The sequence below is a fragment of the Mytilus californianus genome, unplaced genomic scaffold, assembly GCF_021869535.1.
Source record: "Mytilus californianus isolate M0D057914Y unplaced genomic scaffold, xbMytCali1.0.p SCAF_12, whole genome shotgun sequence".
NCBI classification, from domain to species: Eukaryota; Metazoa; Mollusca; class Bivalvia; order Mytilida; family Mytilidae; genus Mytilus; species Mytilus californianus.
In genome coordinates, this window is record NW_026262604.1 from 28811696 (window position 1) to 28830357 (window position 18662).

At 32.1% G+C, this 18662-nt stretch overlaps 2 protein-coding genes across 2 annotated transcripts; both read left to right on the forward strand.

Annotated features, from left to right (window-relative positions):
• Positions 1-7209: 7209 nt before the first annotated feature.
• Positions 7210-11432, forward strand: LOC127721646 (uncharacterized). Its single transcript, XM_052228420.1, has 6 exons — positions 7210-7280; positions 8354-8873; positions 9639-9704; positions 10105-10194; positions 11096-11179; positions 11377-11432. The coding sequence occupies exons 1-6, from the start codon at positions 7274-7276 to the stop codon at positions 11423-11425; spliced, it is 816 nt and encodes a 271-aa protein (XP_052084380.1). The 5' UTR covers positions 7210-7273; the 3' UTR covers positions 11426-11432.
• A 683-nt stretch (positions 11433-12115) lies between these two features.
• Positions 12116-18313, forward strand: LOC127721648 (protein TsetseEP-like). Its single transcript, XM_052228423.1, has 5 exons — positions 12116-12192; positions 12755-12809; positions 13368-13788; positions 14591-14655; positions 16564-18313. The coding sequence occupies exons 1-5, from the start codon at positions 12116-12118 to the stop codon at positions 16753-16755; spliced, it is 810 nt and encodes a 269-aa protein (XP_052084383.1). The 3' UTR covers positions 16756-18313.
• Positions 18314-18662: the final 349 nt, after the last annotated feature.

Sequence of the window (18662 nt, forward strand, 5' to 3'; positions counted from 1 at the left end):
TACAATTAAATGATACAAGGTTTATTCTTTATCAAGAAAGACATTGTGTTAGAGTTTGCCATGATAAATGTACAGATATTGTAGCAAGAATATGGGTATTTTCAGAGTATCAGTATGAAAATTGACGAAACTGCAATATCAATTACTGACTAGAGAGAAAAAATAAACACATGTTAAATTTACTTGAAAAAGAAAGAAGTCTTTACTTAAACATGTTAAATAGGTAAATGAAATAAGAACTTTGACCATTCTTATATTGTATATCATGGCAGTTTCTTTTATTTGGTTACAGTTTATTTGTTTTCTGCCTCAGCTGCTGTAATTGTGACAGTCAAATTTTATTAAAACCATTCATCTGACCAAACAATATGGAATTGCCCTAAATGCAACATAGCCATATTGTTGTCTTATATTTAAGCCATTTGGTATGAAATCTTTACCTAAACAGGTAAAAAAATCTAAACCCGTGTAGGTAAAGAAATAGATAAATTAAATAGATGTTTTAATTGAAAATTATTTGGATGAAATATTTCAGTTTCTCACAAATTTTGTTTGTCAACAAAAAAAATCTATTTTATTACATCCGTCCTTTATTTCTTACTCTAAAGGGAGAACACCTTGATGTATAGGTATTTCCAAGTCACTTAATCTGTCCATATGTTCATGTACCTTGTATGCACAACTCATTCTAAATCATGGAACAGGTTTTAATGAAATTTTATATATGAAAGTTTAGCACCATACATGTATTTATATGTGTCGAACTTAACAGATCTGCATACATTTAGTACATGTACAATTAAATGATCCAAGGTTTATTTTTTATCAAGAAAGACATTGTATTAGAGTTTGCCATGATAAATGAACAGATATCATAGCAAGAATATGGGTGTTTTTAGAGTATCAGTATGAAAATTGAAGAAACTGCTATATCTTTAACTGACTAGAGAGAAAAAATAAACATGTGTTAAATTTACTTGAAAAAGAAAGAAGTCTTTACTTAAATAGGTAAATGAAATAAGAACTTTGAACATTCTTATATTTTATATCATGGCAGTTTCTTTTATTTGGTTACAGTTTATTTGTTTTCTGCTTCAGCTGCTGTAATTGTGACAGTCAAATTTTATTAAAAGGATTCATCTGATGAAACAATGTGGAATTGCCCTAAATACAACATAGCCATATTGTTGTCTTATAGTCTTATATTTAAGCCATTTGGTATGAAATCTTTACCTAAACAGGTAAAAAAATCTAAACCTGTGTAGGTAAAGAAATAAATAAATTAAATAGATGTTTTAATTGAAAATTATTTGGATGAAATATTTCAGTTTCTCACAAATTTTGTTTGTCAACAAAAAAAAATCTATTTTTTTACATCCGTCCTTTTTCTCTTACTCTAAAGGAAGAACACCTTGATGTATAGGTATTTCCAAGTCACTTAATCTGTCCATACGTCCATGTACCTTGTAAGCACAACTCATTCTAAATCATTGAGTGGGTTTTAATGAAATTTTATATATGATGGTTGAGCACCATACATGTACAATTAAATGATACAAAGTTTATTCTTTATCAAGAAAGACATTGTGTTAGAGTTTGCCATGATAAATGTACAGATATTGTAGCAAGAATATGGGTGTTTTCAGAGTATCGGTATGAAAATTGAAGAAACTGCAATATCTTTGACTGACTTAAGAGAGAAAAAATAAACACATGTTAAATTTACTTGGAAAAGAAAGAAGTCTTTACTTAAATAGGTAAATGAAATAAGAACTTTGTCCATTCTTATATTTTATATCATGGCAGTTTCTTTTATTTGGTTACAGGATTGTTGTGTCATGCTAAACTATTCATGGCATTAAATTAATGTACACTATGTTAAATTTTTCAGTTTAACAATGAACTCCCCAGGATTACAAGGTACAGACATGACAAGGAACACACCTGACCACCTTGGTATGTATAGGGCAGTTAATTTATTGGAGCCTATTGTCAAAGGACAGTACAAGTCCAGTTTTTATACGCCTGTTTATGGGATGTATTATGGTATACCGTTGTCCGTCCCTCGTCAACATTTCGGATATTTACCCCAAAACGCTTTAACCAATTTGCATAAAACTTTGGTGAATTGTTTATATCTATTGACTTTAGTTCCTTTTCGTTTTTATAAATTTTAGATTTTACGTTTCCAAGTTATGGGGTGTTATTCATTAAAAAAAGGGGGATTTTCAAGTTTTCGGACAATAAATCAAGAATGCTTTCACCAACTTGCAAGAAATTGTGGTGAATTGTTTACATCTATTGACATGGGCTCCCGTTTGATTTATTTATATTTGAGTTTTTACGTTTCCGAGTTACAGGGTTTTATTCATAAAAAAAGGAGGATTTTCCAGTTTTTGGACAAAAAATCAAAAATCCTTTCAGCAGTTCTTATGAAACTTTGGTGAATTGTTTATATCTATTGATGTAAGCTCCATTTAGAATTTTATAAATTTTACATTTTACATTTCTGAGTTATGGGGTTTTATTCATTAAAAAAGGGGGGATTTTCCAGTTTTCGGACAATAACTCAAAAATGCTGTCAGCAATTCTCATGAAACTTTGGTGAATTGTTTATATCTATTGATGTAAGCTCCCTTTACATTTTCATAAATTTCTAATATGACATTGAGAATTGATTGAACTTTAATTGTTTATAGTCTGACAACAGATTTACTAAGTATTGCGCAACAGCACAGTGTATTGCACACCAGCAAGAAGTCTTTAATTGAATATAAATTCAATTCATATAACCAATTTCAAGTTCTCTGACTACTTTTTTCAGAAACCTATAATATGTCAAATATTTAATACAATCCAAATTCAGACCTGTATCAAGCTTGAATATTGTTTCCATTTTTGCCCCAACTGTTCATGGTTGGACCTCTGCGGGCGTATCGAGCTGCGCTTAGCGAAGCAATTTATTCTTTAGTTCTTACATATGTATCCATGACTGATTGCAGTGTCCACTAAGGCCAGTCTATATTGACTTAGTAATTATTATTGCAATATCATGGGGTTGTCACTGTTGTCATTAAAAACAAACACAGCCTTCACAGTTAACTTTTAAGTCCACAAGCCCAAAGCTCATTTTTTTCAAAATTTAAGTTGGATTCTGTTGGCTTGTAGAGAAGAATTTTACAAGTCAGAAAGCAATTTTACAAGCCAATGCCGTAGGACTTGTGGTTAAGCGTGAAGACTGCAAACAGTTGTCTATCATGCCTGTGAGTGCTAAAGATCCATTGCATTTGTTTATCATAATACATGTACATGTAAAGTACGCATAGAATTGAATGAATAAGTGTTTTAATTCATGTCCTGAAGCTTCTCCTTTGTCTCATTACTTTCTGTATGCATTGTATATATAAATATTAACACTTTATTAACCTCACCATTTTTTCTGTGATTTCACAAAGAAAATCAATCATAGTATTAATACCATTTCAGACACTGAGAGTTTTAGTTGTTTTGTTTTCCTCAAGATTACTTTCATTTGACTTTATCCTGCAGAATAGACATTCATTTTTTCTTGTTCGTTGTGCTGATATGGCATTTATATGCACAATCAGATAATAAAAATTTAAAATGGCTGGACTGCAGTCTGCTGTATTAATTGAATGTTCAGATGAGCTTAAAAAACATATTGATAAACTTAATAACTTTTGTCGCTTATGTCATAAAGTAATTTCGAAGCAGTATAACAAACTATCTTTTGCAAGGGAAATTTTAGCTTTATTTGGCATAAATGTTGAGGGTGAACCAAAGGAAATCTTCCCATTATATGTGTGCCACACATGTTCAAGACATTTATACAGATACAGAAGTGGGACAGACATTTCATCTTTACAAACATTACAATCAATTAAATTAAAATTTTACCTTCCTCATAGTAAAGATTGTGTGATATGTTTTATCAATGAGCCATCTGCCAAAGGTAGACCAAAGAAAAGAAAGTTGAAACATGTCAACATTGAAAATCAAGATTCCATTGACTATATACAAGAGTGTGATATATCTGAGAATATGAGCCAAGATTTGGGTCCGACAGACAATGGAGTAATTACTGTAAATTTTGGGAATGCAAACCAAACAACTGATATAATGCTTCTTTTAAAACATATTCAACATGTCATATCAAGCAGTAGCAAAGAACAGCATGATGATTTCTTTTCCAAATTTTTAGATCTATTACCAACAAACAGTTTATCAATTTTGTGTGAATGTTTAGGAAGGAAACAAAAACAATCCATTTCCAGAGATGCTGATTCTTTTTTCCTTATGTACAAAGACATGGAAGCAATGTCCAGTTTTGACATCTTTGATTGGGTGAAGAAGAGAGACCAAAGTGTCACGGCATATTTACTTGGCCTAGCTGGTTGTGGTGTCAATGCTCTTGAAAAAAATCCCAGAGATGCTCTCATAGTATCACGTGCAGTAGAACACATATATTATTTATGCAGCAGAAATTTGATTTCCCCAGTATCATTCTTAGCAAACCTCACATCATATGCCATGACAGGTAGCAAGGTTGTCGTTGATATCTTTGGAAACTCAAGTCCTTCAGGTCATTATAAAACTGTCACAAACTGGCTGAAAGATCAGGGAAGTCAACCAGTACAACTTCCATCTAATGATTTAATGAATGTATTTGACAATGAACAGGTAGTTGGCAAAACTTATTCAATTAAACCTGGCAATAAGGTACCAGTTTCTGTTATAACCAACAAAGGATTTTTAGAATTAAACATGCACTCTATTGGTAAAACACTGCAAGATGAGCTAGCTCTTAAACCTGAAGTGAAACTGAATCTTCAGGGCCATAATGTCATGACGAATAAATCATCATCTGAGGATAAAAGTGAAAATGGAGAAAATAGTTCATATCATAATGATAAGGAAGTCAAGCTAAGATCTGTGATAAATTGTATGATTGATCAAGTCAGTGAACTGTATGTTAAAATGGAAACTGACCATAATGAACAGCTTTATCATTTTATAGACCATGCTATTGAAGTTGTACTTGCTGAACAGCAAGACATGGATGGTTGTTTTGAAGATCCAATTGACTTAAAAGTTAGACAGGATATTGTTGAAGAAAATTACATCAAATGTGCCTCATGTGGCACCCTCAATTCAAAAAGAAAACAGAAATGTACTGGCTGTGATGAAAGGGAAGGTATCAAAAAGGCTAAACTTGACCAGAAAAACACAAAACCTGATCCAAAGAAAAAAGAAAAGATTCCAAAACTAGTATTCATTCACGATGAAGACCAAAGCAAAGTAAGCACTGTCACAACTGAATTTACTCAATATGACCATATCACTACAAACCATAAAGGAAAACATGAATTAGTTTTGACGGACCCAGTGAACTGCAACCCAAATAGTATAAAGTCAGTCGCACTTGTCTTGAGGAAAATTGGGGAGGAGAATGGAATTCATAGATATGGTGGGAATAAACGTCATTGGACGTTTGTTTGTTGTGATGGTTTGCCTTACTTAATTATCAAAAAACTGAAAGAAGAAGCATTAGTTTGTGCCATAACAGGCTGCCATGAATCATTTCTTTCCAGAGATTTGTATGAAAGGCATTGTGAGCAAACTCATCAAGGATCACAGAAACAGTTTATGCATGAGTTTGACTGGATGTATCTTAGAATTGGTGCTGGCCATTACGAAATGAATCTTGTTAAGTCCTTTTTTGAACTGAACTGGACTCCATTCTTAGAAACTTTATGTGAAATTATGGGTTTCTGTACAGATTCCTCTAAGCAGTTTGCTAAATCCTGTAAGGACCATCATAAAAGTTGGCGCCTGCTACTCATATTCCATCTGAGTTCTTTACAGGAGCTGGTCCTTCCATATGTTAGAAATTGCTTGTCTTCTAGATGTCCCCCACAGCTAAAGGATTCTTGACATCAAGCATAGAGAAATACTCATATGGAAATTATCAAAATTTCAAATACATGTTAGATCAAGTTTGCAAATTTTCACAGGGAATAGTAAATTTTCGAATGGCAACTCGTAGGAACAATGCAGATTTAATGAAAAGTTCCAAATACATGACCAAGGAACTATTCCATGGCAGGAACCACCCTAAGTACCAGAAGATTGAACTATACGATACAATACAGGACCGAATGATGCCAGACGATGTCAGGGAACTAAATGACCTTTATGCATCTATTACTACAAGTGGTAACCCCTCTGCAGGTGAAGATTTAGACTTTGTTTTAGAGGAAAAAAATAAACAGCTAAAGGCATGGATACCAAAAGGCATGCCAACAGATATCATTTGGCAAACAGTCTGCAGAAACAATCGTGCATTAGAAAAAATTAAAGACCACTCTCTTTCCCTTTTTGGTATTCAGTCCACCAAATATGTATCAAGACCACTAGGTATTGAGGATGCAATAACAGCATATAGAACTTGTCTCCGTAGGAGCAATTATTTGGATAAAGAAAAAGATCACACTTCCATCTCCGGAATGGCCCTTGATGAAGGACTTGTAAACTTTGTACAAGAGTCAACAAAGAAAAGAATAGTTATGCTAAGAACAGAATTTCTGGGAGAGATATTTGAAGAACAATCAACATTCAAGCACCCATTACCAATAACCCCGAGTGAAAGAGAGAAATTGCAAAGCTTTGGAAATATGACTATAAAGCAAATCCAAAAAGAAATACATAAAATGTTGAACAAAATTCCTGACCCCTTTCAGTTTGACTACCACAATTATATCTATGAGCAGGAGGTTAAAACCAAGGGGAAAACAAAACTTCTAAACTTCTTGGAAGAATTGAAGAGAGTCATGGAAACTCTTGACACAGAATTTGAAGATCAAATAAGGTACAATTTGCATGGTTACGCATGCCAAGATATAAAGTCAGACATATTATTTGGTAGCATGTGACACTGTCAATTCAACCTAATTTCTCTGATACCTTGGCCCATAACTATTAATAATTCCTACTGTCATGACTGTCATGAATGTACAAAACTCGATTATTCTTACAAAGTCATGAAAATGATGAATGAACTGTGAATCAGCATGATCTTTTTTACAATGCTAGTCTTTAAAATATTGCATGATGTATGTTGTAATTGTTATATAACTTTATCTTTTTTAGATCGCATGTATATCTTAGTGTATCCCATAAGTACAGCCATAATGATTGTTGGTGTGTTAATCTTCCTGATTTTTTTTTATTAGGAAGACAAGAATTAGAATACATGCAAGGTATTCATATATTCATTAGTTTTTCATTTCACTTTTTTTATACCCCCACAAACAAAGTTTGGGGGGGGGGGGGGTATATAGGAATCACCCCAATTTGTGGTAACAAGTCTCGTAAGCGCAGCTCCTTCTAAAGGGCTTAATCAATGTTGTTGAAACTTTACACACTTGCAGAACACAACCTAAGAATGTGCAAGAAGGAAAATAATCCTGGTTCAAAATATTTCAAGGGAGATAATTGACCTTAGTTTAATATTGCCATATGTGGTAACAAGTCTCGTAAAGGCAACTTCTCAACAGCTTGATCGGTATTGATGAAACTTTACACACTTGCAGTACATAATCTGACGAAAATAAGGTGACTACTGGCCGCTTTGGACAGGTGGCCGCTGAAAAGAGTTAAATTATTTAGAGAAAACGTTTGGGGGGGGTCTGAAAGTGGCCATTCATGGCAGGTGACTGTTAAGGCAGGTTTGACTGTATTGTAAAATTTTCACCAATTCAGAAAAAAAAAGTTGTTCAAAATAAAAGGTTTTATTTGGGGGATTTGCTAGAATACATAAATTTGGTTGATTTGCCAGTAACTACTGGCTCCTGTATAAATACGCTTTTATTGGGGAAAATATTTTACCTGTGCATATGAGCATGTAGCATGTCACACAAATGATTTGTTGACTGCACAAGTCATAGACAAAGAGTTGACTTGAACATTGATTTATATAGTACAATAGGACATTATCTTGAAGCTAAACTACTGAGGAATATTATTGACTGCAAACCCATTAAAGAATTTTATTAGTACTCATAAATTTACTTAGCACCATGAAATCAAATATTCATGAATCTCACAATGTACATGAGATGACTTATGTCATTTGGTCCCTTGTGAAGAGTTGTCTCATTGGAAATTACACCACATCTTCTTTTTTATATTTACATCTGTATAACAACTAAATGTTAATTGAGGAACATATTAAGAAAGTTTACCCAATGCATATCATGGAAAGAAATTCATTGAAGATTTTTAGCATTTGCACTTAATGACATATTTATAATTTTCATTTTTTCTTTTTAAGTTACAGAAGTGAGGCAGAGAGTGGTGGAGGCTCCTAGCTCTCCACGGGCAAAAAAACATCCATATAGATACAAAAAGAAAAAACCAGGGGTTAAAGTTAATTATACAGACAAAATTGATGAAAGAAAACACAAAAGAACAGCATTGGCTGCAGCTAAATCAAGAGCTGTATCCAAGCTGAAACAAATTGCTCTTAAATTAGAAAGAGAACAAATTTTTGATCCAGTTGATACACTCTTTATAATCAGTAGAAGGGGATCAGAACACGTACAAAAGTGCTATGGATATGGAAGTCTTTATAAGAAATTTATAAAAGGAGACAAATTGACTACATATCCACCATTTGAAAATAGAGTTAAACCAACAATGCCAGTAATCAAAAAGGATAAAGTAACATCTTTCCTGACACCTGGAAAAGGAGCATACTCATTTGCCCAGGGAAGTGGACAAAGTATATCAGAAACTCAAAGAAAAGATTTGGAAAATATCCATATAACTGTAAATGAGGATGACATTTCAATGTAAGTACTAATAAAAACAAGTTGAGTCTTATTATTTCCCTACTGGCAATGCCTAGTGGACTATAGATTTGTACACTGTCTGTCCATAGGTTCTTCCGTCAATCAGTCAGTCTGGCAGATCAGTTTTTAACACTTTTTTGTCATGCTTGAAGATTTGGTATGAAGTTTTAGCATGACATGTTCTGATCTGATATTTTTTTGCATAGCTTGGATCCCACGACATAAAAATTCAAGCAATCATTTTGCGACACTTTTTTCATCATGATTTAAGATATTGATTTGGTTTAGGGTATATAGATTTAACACGACAAGTTACAGATCAGGTTTGAATATTGTTCTTGAACACTGTTTTCCAACTGGTAGGGGACTATGTACTGCCTTGCAATACTCTCAGAATGTTAAATACTATGAATGCAGGTCTGTGTCTACACTTGTTCATAACATGATTAATGACATTATCTAAAACCAGGAGAGAACACTGTTAAATTTGCACAATGTAGTTCATCTATGTCAGGTCAAGATTTAAGACAATCGTGAATCATTTCATTTCATTAACAATACTTTAGTCATGTTAGTGGAAAAGGAAACCCATATTGCAGAAAGAGAAAATAAACATAAACAAAATGTGTCATTTAAAAGGATGAAACCAGATATTATGTATCTAAGCTCATATTCACAATAACTAAAGTAATACTTTAAATTATAATAGATCTTGTTCTTGTCATGCATGTACACTGAAATAATCATTTTTTTATGTATTTCTAGTGAACCGCCTAATGCTTTAGAAGTTCCTAAAAGAAGAGGAGAGTTGAAAAGACTTTTTTCAGAAAGGTGAAATGTTTGTCTCATATTTATTTTTTAAATTTCAATTTGTCAGGACAGAAAAAGTAAAAGAATGTGGAAAGTTCTAAACAGCCTGTGATTTAAATGATTTTGAATTGATAATGATAACTCCGGTGGATTTTTTTTTTTTTTTTTGGCTACTGCACATTGTCTTAGACATTATCGGTATTTTCCATTAAAAATGTTATGTCCTACTGACATGACTGACTGAGAATGAGAATTCTTAACTAAATGGAACACAAACAGTTTTAAGTAAGACAGACAGTTTTATCGGTCATACCAGTATCTTATTATCTCTCCTCATCAGGCTTGTTGCAAAACATAAAACTCGTACAATTTGCATTTATATTTCTGCTCATCTGATCTGTATCTTCTGTCTGTTTTATAGATCCAAAACAAGAGGCAGCCGGGGCAGAGGTCGTGGTAGAGGAAGAGGAAGAGGTGGAAAATCATCAAAAGTACTCTTGGAAAATAACAAGTATGTATCATCTGAAAGTAATTTTGATATAATATTCGTGTACAAAACAATAGAAAAAAGAAGATGTGGTGTAATTGCCAATGAAAAATCTCTTCACAAGAGACCAAATGACTCAGAAACTAACAACTATAGGTCACTGTACCGCCTTCAACAATGAGCAAAGCCAATACCGCATAGTCAGCTATAAAAGGCCCCGAAATGACAAATGAAAAACAATTCAAAGAAAAAACTAAAGGCCTAATTAATGTACAAATAAATGAACGAAAAACAAAAATGTAACACAGCAACAAACAACAACCACTGAATTACAGGCTCCTGACTTGGGACAGGCACATACATACATACGTTGTTTGCAAAAGAAAAAAAGGGAGGTCTATGTGCTTATTTTGAATGTGAAGAAAACAAAAAAGATTTTCAAATGCTCAAGATTTTTGCGCTAAAAAACGTCACAGTGTATGATTATTGGGTCATCATTGTGCATTTCTTTGCATCTTTCATCCAAACATTATACAAATTATTCTTCACATCAAATTTTTATATGTCAAAACATAAGATTTCGACTTTTTAAATATACAGCATGTTTGTTTTCGATTGCAAATGCATTCATTTCAATGTAACCAATTAAATGACTTCAGTAATTTTTCGATGCTTTTCTTAAGTAACGTTTCGAAAACAACATTTTGAATTTGGATTCATTATTGTCTGATCTTGCTAATGTAATGTATGCTTAAACTTTCTACTTTATTTGGTCTTACATTTATTTTGATCCGAGCGTCATGATGCGTCTTATATTAGACAAAATGGCGTCTGGGGTAGAAAAAAATTATAAGCCTGGTACCTTTAATAAGTATTTATGCCCTTAAATTCTTAAATAGTAAGTAACATACAATTGTAATTGTAGCAACATTGAAATGCCAAGCAGTGATGACAATGAAATGAGTCCTGTTTATGCCTTAGAAGATAATGTTGATTCTGTGAAATTGAGGTAAAAAGTTTTTTAGATAGTTTAACGATCATTCTTGTTCTCAGTTTTAGTTTCATCCATGATGATTGTTTAAAATTTCACACATGTATACTTTTTTTACAATATCATATGACAAATTAACAAACAGAAAAATATTTCAGTTCACAGAGAATAATTTGATGTTATTTGATGTTACTTTAAACTTCTTTTTTTTTCAGACCAAAGAGGAAAACAGCAAAGGTTCTAGTCTATGAAGATGACAAGTAGGTATTATCTGATGAAAACAACATTCTTAAGTACAGCTGTCTACTCAAATATTGGTGACTAGAAAAAAGAAATGTTAACAAAAAAAATAATAAAACACTTGAAAATCCCCTGTTAACCTTTTAGTTTCAAATGAAATCATTAGAAAATTGCACAGACACGATCATTTGTGATGTCCTTAAATATTCTGTAAGTGTACAGTCTACTCAAATATTGATGACTAGAAAAAAGAAATGTTAAAAAACAAAAAAATAAAACACTTGAAAAATCCCCTGTAAACCTTTTAGTTTCAAACGAAATCATTAGAAAATTGCACAGACACGATCATTTGTGATGTCCTTAAATATTCTGTAAGTGTACAGTCTACTCAAATATTGATGACTAGAAGAAAGAAATGTTAAAAAACAAAAAATAAAACACTTGAAAAATCCCCTGTAAACCTTTTAGTTTCAAATGAAATCATTAGAAAATTGCACAGACAAGATCATTTGTAATGTCCTTAAATATTCTGTAAGTGTAAGTATTAGACGTAAGCCTCTCAATTGTAAGGGGATACCTCATCACTGTATATTTAACATTATTTGTATTGTATAATAAGTTTGCTGTCTCTTAGGGTTTTACTGGTTAATTTATCAAAATCTGAACTTTTTGCTGAAAAATGGTAAATGATGATAAAATTCTTATTGTATTGAAATGGAAGTTCCAGACAGCCGGGAAATGAGTCCTGTCATTGTTTTGGAAGATGTTGTGTTAAATAGTTCTTTACTAAGGTGAGCATGACAGGATATTTCTCTTGGATATATACTTTAAAGGGACTTCTGACTATCATTATAAAGATACTGCTTGAAAATGTACAACTCTGTATCAACTTTGCATGGCGTGCTCACTTCGAGTGCCTCGTCCGGGTCAAACCAAAGACTTGAAAATTGGTATTTGCCGCTTCTCCACCAAGCACATGTCATTGAGGAGTTAGAGCAAAGACTTGTCGGCCCAGAGTCAGAATAATGTGTCCGGGTAAGTTGACATGTCTTCCTGCAACCTGTAACCTTGTGAGCTAGCACATTAAAAATCCGGCTCAGCATGTCTGTCTCGTACAAAGCAGGGTTAATATTCATGTATCATTATCATGTTCTCGTCCTGAATATGCCACTGGACGTTAAACAACCATCCATCAATCCATCAACTATGCATGTATGTAAATCATTTCTTATAAATTAATCTTTCAAATTTTTGGATGAATATCATTTGATATGATTTTCTTTTTCTCAATTTGTTTAAAGAAGTTTTAATTATTTCTTTTTACATTTGACAAAGTTAATTACTTTATTACAGAGAGGCCTCTGTCCTGATGGAAAACATGGATTTTTATGTTGATCCAACAGAAAAAGTAAGTACATACATCTTAATTATCCTAATTTTGATCATGCGTTTCTTGTTACAGTCACCTGTAATAACTATTCTAATTTAGTTGCCATAATCATGATACTGTTATAAAATAATCCATCAAATACAAAAGAGCAAATTTAAGACAATGTCTATATCTATCCTTACACTCTCAACATTTAACTCAACAACATGAACATCACTTGACTGATTTTAACCAAATTTGACAGGAATGATGTATGGTATAAAACTAAGCAAAGATATCAGGCTAAAAATATTTGTGCACGTCAGACAAATGTTTCTCCTACATTAGAATCATCAGTGATGCTCTAATGGAAAGTTAAAAAGCTAAATCAAGTTTAAAACTGTAAATTTATAAATATGACTATATCAGTCATATATCTTGTCAACACCTAATAACAATCAACTTTTGGTGTAGCTTGATCAAACAAGATTAAGAGATTCAAGCTCTATAGCGCCTCTTGTTTAGTAATATTTTACTTTAAGAAACAAAAATTATTGAATCAGATAATCAATAATGATTAAATACTGTAATTTAAAGGAGCCAACTGAAGCATCTAAAAACCAAGAGGAACAACCAGAAAATACACAAAAACAATCGGAGGAACAACCAACCCAACCAGAGGAAACATCAGAACATTTTAAGGTTCAACCAGAGGTACAACCACAGAAACAACCAGAGGTACAACCAGAACATCTAGATGTACAACCAGAGGTACACCCAGAGGTCCAACCAGAAAAACTGGAGGTACAACCAGAGGTACAACCAGAGGTACAACCAGAGGTACAACCAGAGGTACAACCAGAGAAACAGCCTGAGGTACAACCAGAGGTACAACCAGGACAACTGGAGGTACAACCAGAGGTACAACTAGAACAACTGGAGGAACAACCAGAGGTACAACCAGAGAAACAACCTGAGGTACAACCAGAGGTACAACCAGAGGAAATTTTAAGTAAAGGTATACTTTGCTACTGTCTTTCATGTTGCAATTTAATTGTATTTACAAAATATTCACACATTAAAAAAGGGAACTGCTGGAAGATTATATTCATAAACCACATTTATATAAAGCAGTTAGTATGTTCAGAAAGGAAATGTTTCAACTTCTTAACTGTTCTTTCAGCATTGACAGCAATTATAACTCACTTTATCAGGTGTCTTTAGGGGACGAAATTAGTTGTGGGAAACACTTTACAATTATAGCCTTTGTATGAGGTTGATACAAGGATATATTGACCTGAAAAAAGTATATTGACTGAGGACGAAGTCTGAGGTCGATATACTTCTTTGGGTCGATATATCCTGTATTGACCGAATACAAAGGCTATAATTGTTATATTATTAACTACTGACCATATCAGTGTACTATAATATTCCCTTTTTTGATTGTTTTTTTTTTTACATTGTCTCTTAGACAATTTCATCATATTTGTTCTGATTGAAATTTTTTATGTTCTTGTTAGTACATTTTATATATTTTGAAGATTTTTTTAAACTTGATCATATATATACACTTTTTTAAAACAATATCATGAAATTCATTAGTTGACATGAAAAAGTATATCGGTTCTTAGATATTCTAAAAATAACCATGCAATATCACTTTTCTATAAAATACCGTGCAATATCACTTTTCAATCTGCCGTTTTTCAGTCTACCTTAGAAAATATAGTTTAACATGTGACTATCCCTGAACGAATCAAATTAGTTAGAATATACAAATTAATAATATTAATTAATATATATTTTTTTGGTTTCAGGTGATTTTGTTCTAGTGGAACTTCAAGTTGAAAAGACTTCAAGAACAAAGCAGTTCATTGGAAAGGTTGGTAAACAATAGCATTCTGTTGAAATGTTAGACTGCACTTGTTCTGATTTTATGTATGGGCCTTATATTTTATTTAAATTGATCCATAGCTTAAACATGATTGACGACTGTAGATTAATTGAAATAAATAGCAAAGTATTAATAATAGAATAAAATAATGTTTTAGAAAAATATTTTAAAAGTAACAGATCCTGATTTTCAACAATTTATACAAGTTTGTAGCTTTATAAATCCCTGACAAGGAAAATAAGAATTTGCATGAAACCTCATTGTGAATCATTCTCGCTTGAATTGGGTACATTCTTTCATGAAAGAATTAGAAAGCAAACCAAGAAGCCAACTTTACTCTTCAAATGCTTTTTTGTTAAAAGCTGTGTCCACAAACTAATTCCAGCAAACATATACTTATACCATTGTCCATAGAAACATGAAACATATTGTGTTTGTATATAATTTCTGTAAAGACTTTTAAAGCCTTGATGTGTATATTATATACATATAAGTTGCAGTTATTTCTATTTAAACCTGATTTGACCTTTCATAAATATAGAAAAATGATTGCATTTTAAAGTTTATTTTTAGCTCACCTGGCCCAAAGGGCCAAGTGAGCTTTTCTCATCACTTGGCGTCCGTCGTCCGTAAACTTTTACAAAAATCTTCTCCTCTGAAACTACTGTACCAAATTTAACCAAACTTGGCCACAATCATCATTAGGGAACTAGTTTAAAAAATGTGTCCGGTGACCTGGCCAACCAACCAAGATGGCCGCCATGGCTAAAAATAGAACATAGGGGTAAAATGTAGATTTTGGCTTATATCTCTGAAACCAAAGCATTGAGAGCAAATCTGACATGGGATATAAATGTTTATCAGGTCAAGATCTATCTGCCCTGAAATTTTCAGATGAATCGGACAACCCGTTGTTAGGTTGCTGCCCCTGAATTAGTAATATTAAGGAAATTTTGCCGTATTTGGTTATTATCTTGAATATTATAGATAGAGATAAACTGTAAACAGCAATAATGTTCAGCAAAGTAAGTTCTACAAATAAGTCAACATGACCAAAATGGTCAGTTGACCCCTTAAGGAGTTATTGCCCTTTTATAGTCAAATTTTAACAATTTTTCGTAAATTTTTGTTATCTTTTACAAAAATCTTCTCCTCTGAAACTACTAAGATGAATTTAACCAAACTTGGCCACAATCATCATTAGGGTATGTAGTTTAAAAATTGTGTCTGATGACCCGGCTCGCGAACCAAGATGGCCGACATGGCTAATAATAGTACATAGGGTAAAATGCAGTTTTTGGCTCATATATCTGAACCCAAAGCATTTCGAGCAAATCTTTCAGAAACAAAATTGTTCATTAGGTCAACATCTATCTGCCCTAAATTTTCAGACCATTCAGGCAACCCGTTGTTGGGTTGCTGCCCCTGAATTGGTAATTTTTAGAAATTTTTTCAGCTTTTGGTTATTATCTTGAATATTATTATAGATAGAGATAAACTGTAAACAGCAATAATGTACAGCAAAGTAAGACCTACAAATAAGTCAACATGACCAAAATGGTCAATTGACCCCTTAAGGAGTTATTGCCCTTTATAATCAATTTTTAACAATTTTCATAAATTTTGTAAATTTTTACAAAATAATTTCCACTGAAACTACTGGGCCAAGTTCATTATAGATAGAGATAATTGTAAGCATCAAGAATGTTCAATAAAGTAAGATCTACAAACACATCACCATCACTAAAACACAATTTTGTCATGAATCCATCTGTGTCCTTTGTTTAATATGCACATAGACCAAGGTGAGCGACACAGGCTCTTTAGAGCCTCTAGTTTCTATTTATTACATACTTAATTTTAAAATCCAACAAAATCGATTTATTTTCTTTCCAGGTCATAAGTATAGCAGAAGAAGATGTGGATGTTTCTTTTATGAAAAAGAATCAAAATGAAATGTTTATATGGCCAGAAATGCCAGATCAAAGTATTATTGAAAGAAAAAGCATTATAAAGAAATTGCAACATCCGAAACAAGTTAAGAAGAGGCGTTCAATTGAGATGTTTTTTCAAGATACATGTATGTGAAATGTCATGTCAGAATGTATATAATAGTCCAGTTCAGTGGCTATTTACCAGACACCTGATATTAATCTTTACTATGACATTAACTGGCTTATTGTTACTTAAATTTTATATATCATGTATACACTTTCCCCCATGTTTGCCATCACTTGGCGTCCGTCATCGTCGTGCGTCCGGTGTTAACCATTTTAAAGATCTTCTCCTCTGAAACTATTGAACCAATTCTAATCAAACTTAAGCTGAATGATTGTTTTGTGTTTTATTTTCGGTTTCTTAAAAAAACATGGCTGCATTGACTAAAAATAAAACATAGGGGTCTAGTATAAAGCTTGTGTTTTATTTTCTTTTATGTCAAGAAAAATAGCCACTATGGCTCAATAAGAACTTATGGGTAAAATGCATTTTTTTGTTTGCCTTTGAAGACAATAAATTACAGATACAAAGAATAGCTTATTATTTATTTTTAAGCACACATTTATATATACATTAAAAAGCTAAAAAATCATTGATAACAGATTTAAGTAAAGAATTACAGGTGAGCAATTCAGGCTCTTGAGAGCCTCTGTTTTTTTAAAGATATCTATGTGGATGTTTTATTAGCAATATGAATAGCTATATAGTGTAACATAATTGTATATATGTTTTTGCCTAGTCGTTATTTTTGAACATTATTACGAACATTTTATACTTTGTTTTACAATATTCTTGTAACATGTTAAGTCAGTTTTAAAGCTTGATGCTTCGTAACAAAATTTGTTTACATTTTTTATTTCAGCTTATTGGTATTATCCAGAATAATCCTTTACCCATATGAATATGTCGTGAATGAACCGTCCAATACTTTTTATGATCTATTTGAGCATGCACATCCCATTTTAATGTGTATTGCTGATGAAAAAAGGTTGAAATATACCATATACATGTAGGGCCTTTTTTTTAAATATTGTTACTGTTGTATTTAGGTATATGATACTTTTTTTATCATGTTCATTGTTACTGAATTTATCAATGTTCACTGTTTTGAAAGCAATCGTTTTATAAGCACTTTATTGTTTTGATAAGTTTTATATATGTTTGTAAGTCCCATATGGTGCTTTTATTTTTCTCCATTGAGCTTTCTTGGCTCTATTAGCCAAGTGAGCTATTGTTGTCACTATTTTGTGATTTTTTTCACAAAAAATCTCAGGGATGTTATCAAAATTCTAGTGGAATAATCTCTTTAAAAAGGAATATGACAGCTCAAAGAGGATTTGAACTAATTTATCTGATTGTTAAGCCTTATTTTCATTGTTACTTTCCCCTAAAAAAGGGGGGTGGCTGTATCTTGGAAACCTCTTCTCTAAATTGCTTTTAAGTTTACACAGCTTCTACTTCAATTCTTTGCTCCTAAAAGAAAACTTAATAATGCATTGTTTTTGCACGGTCACTTGAGAATATCTCATACATTGCATTTCAAAGTTGATTGATGTGGTGGTGTAAATTTCTACATTTTCTGAAATAGATCGGTGTTTCATGCGCTCATTGCGTAGCAGTTTGTTTTTTTTTTTTTTTTTTTTTTATCAGAGAACAAACTTTACCTGAATCCAAAATTTTGTGATTGATTTAAAAAAAATATTTTGATATTAGTTGGAAATTTAATATTAAAAACTGGAAGAATTATTTAACTCTTAGATAATTAATCCTAATATTATTTGAATGCCATGATTCAATTTTCTTCAATTTTTATTTATGGATGGCAATCTCAGAAATATGAAATTTTGTTATTCACATTGTACATGTATGTAAATAGTATTCATGGTAGATAGAGGTTGTATTTTATTTCTACAATGTTTTTATTTTCTGTACTTGTGTATTTCCTATTTTATCTTTGTGTTAAGCAAGTATTTTTACCATACTTAGTTTTTTATGAG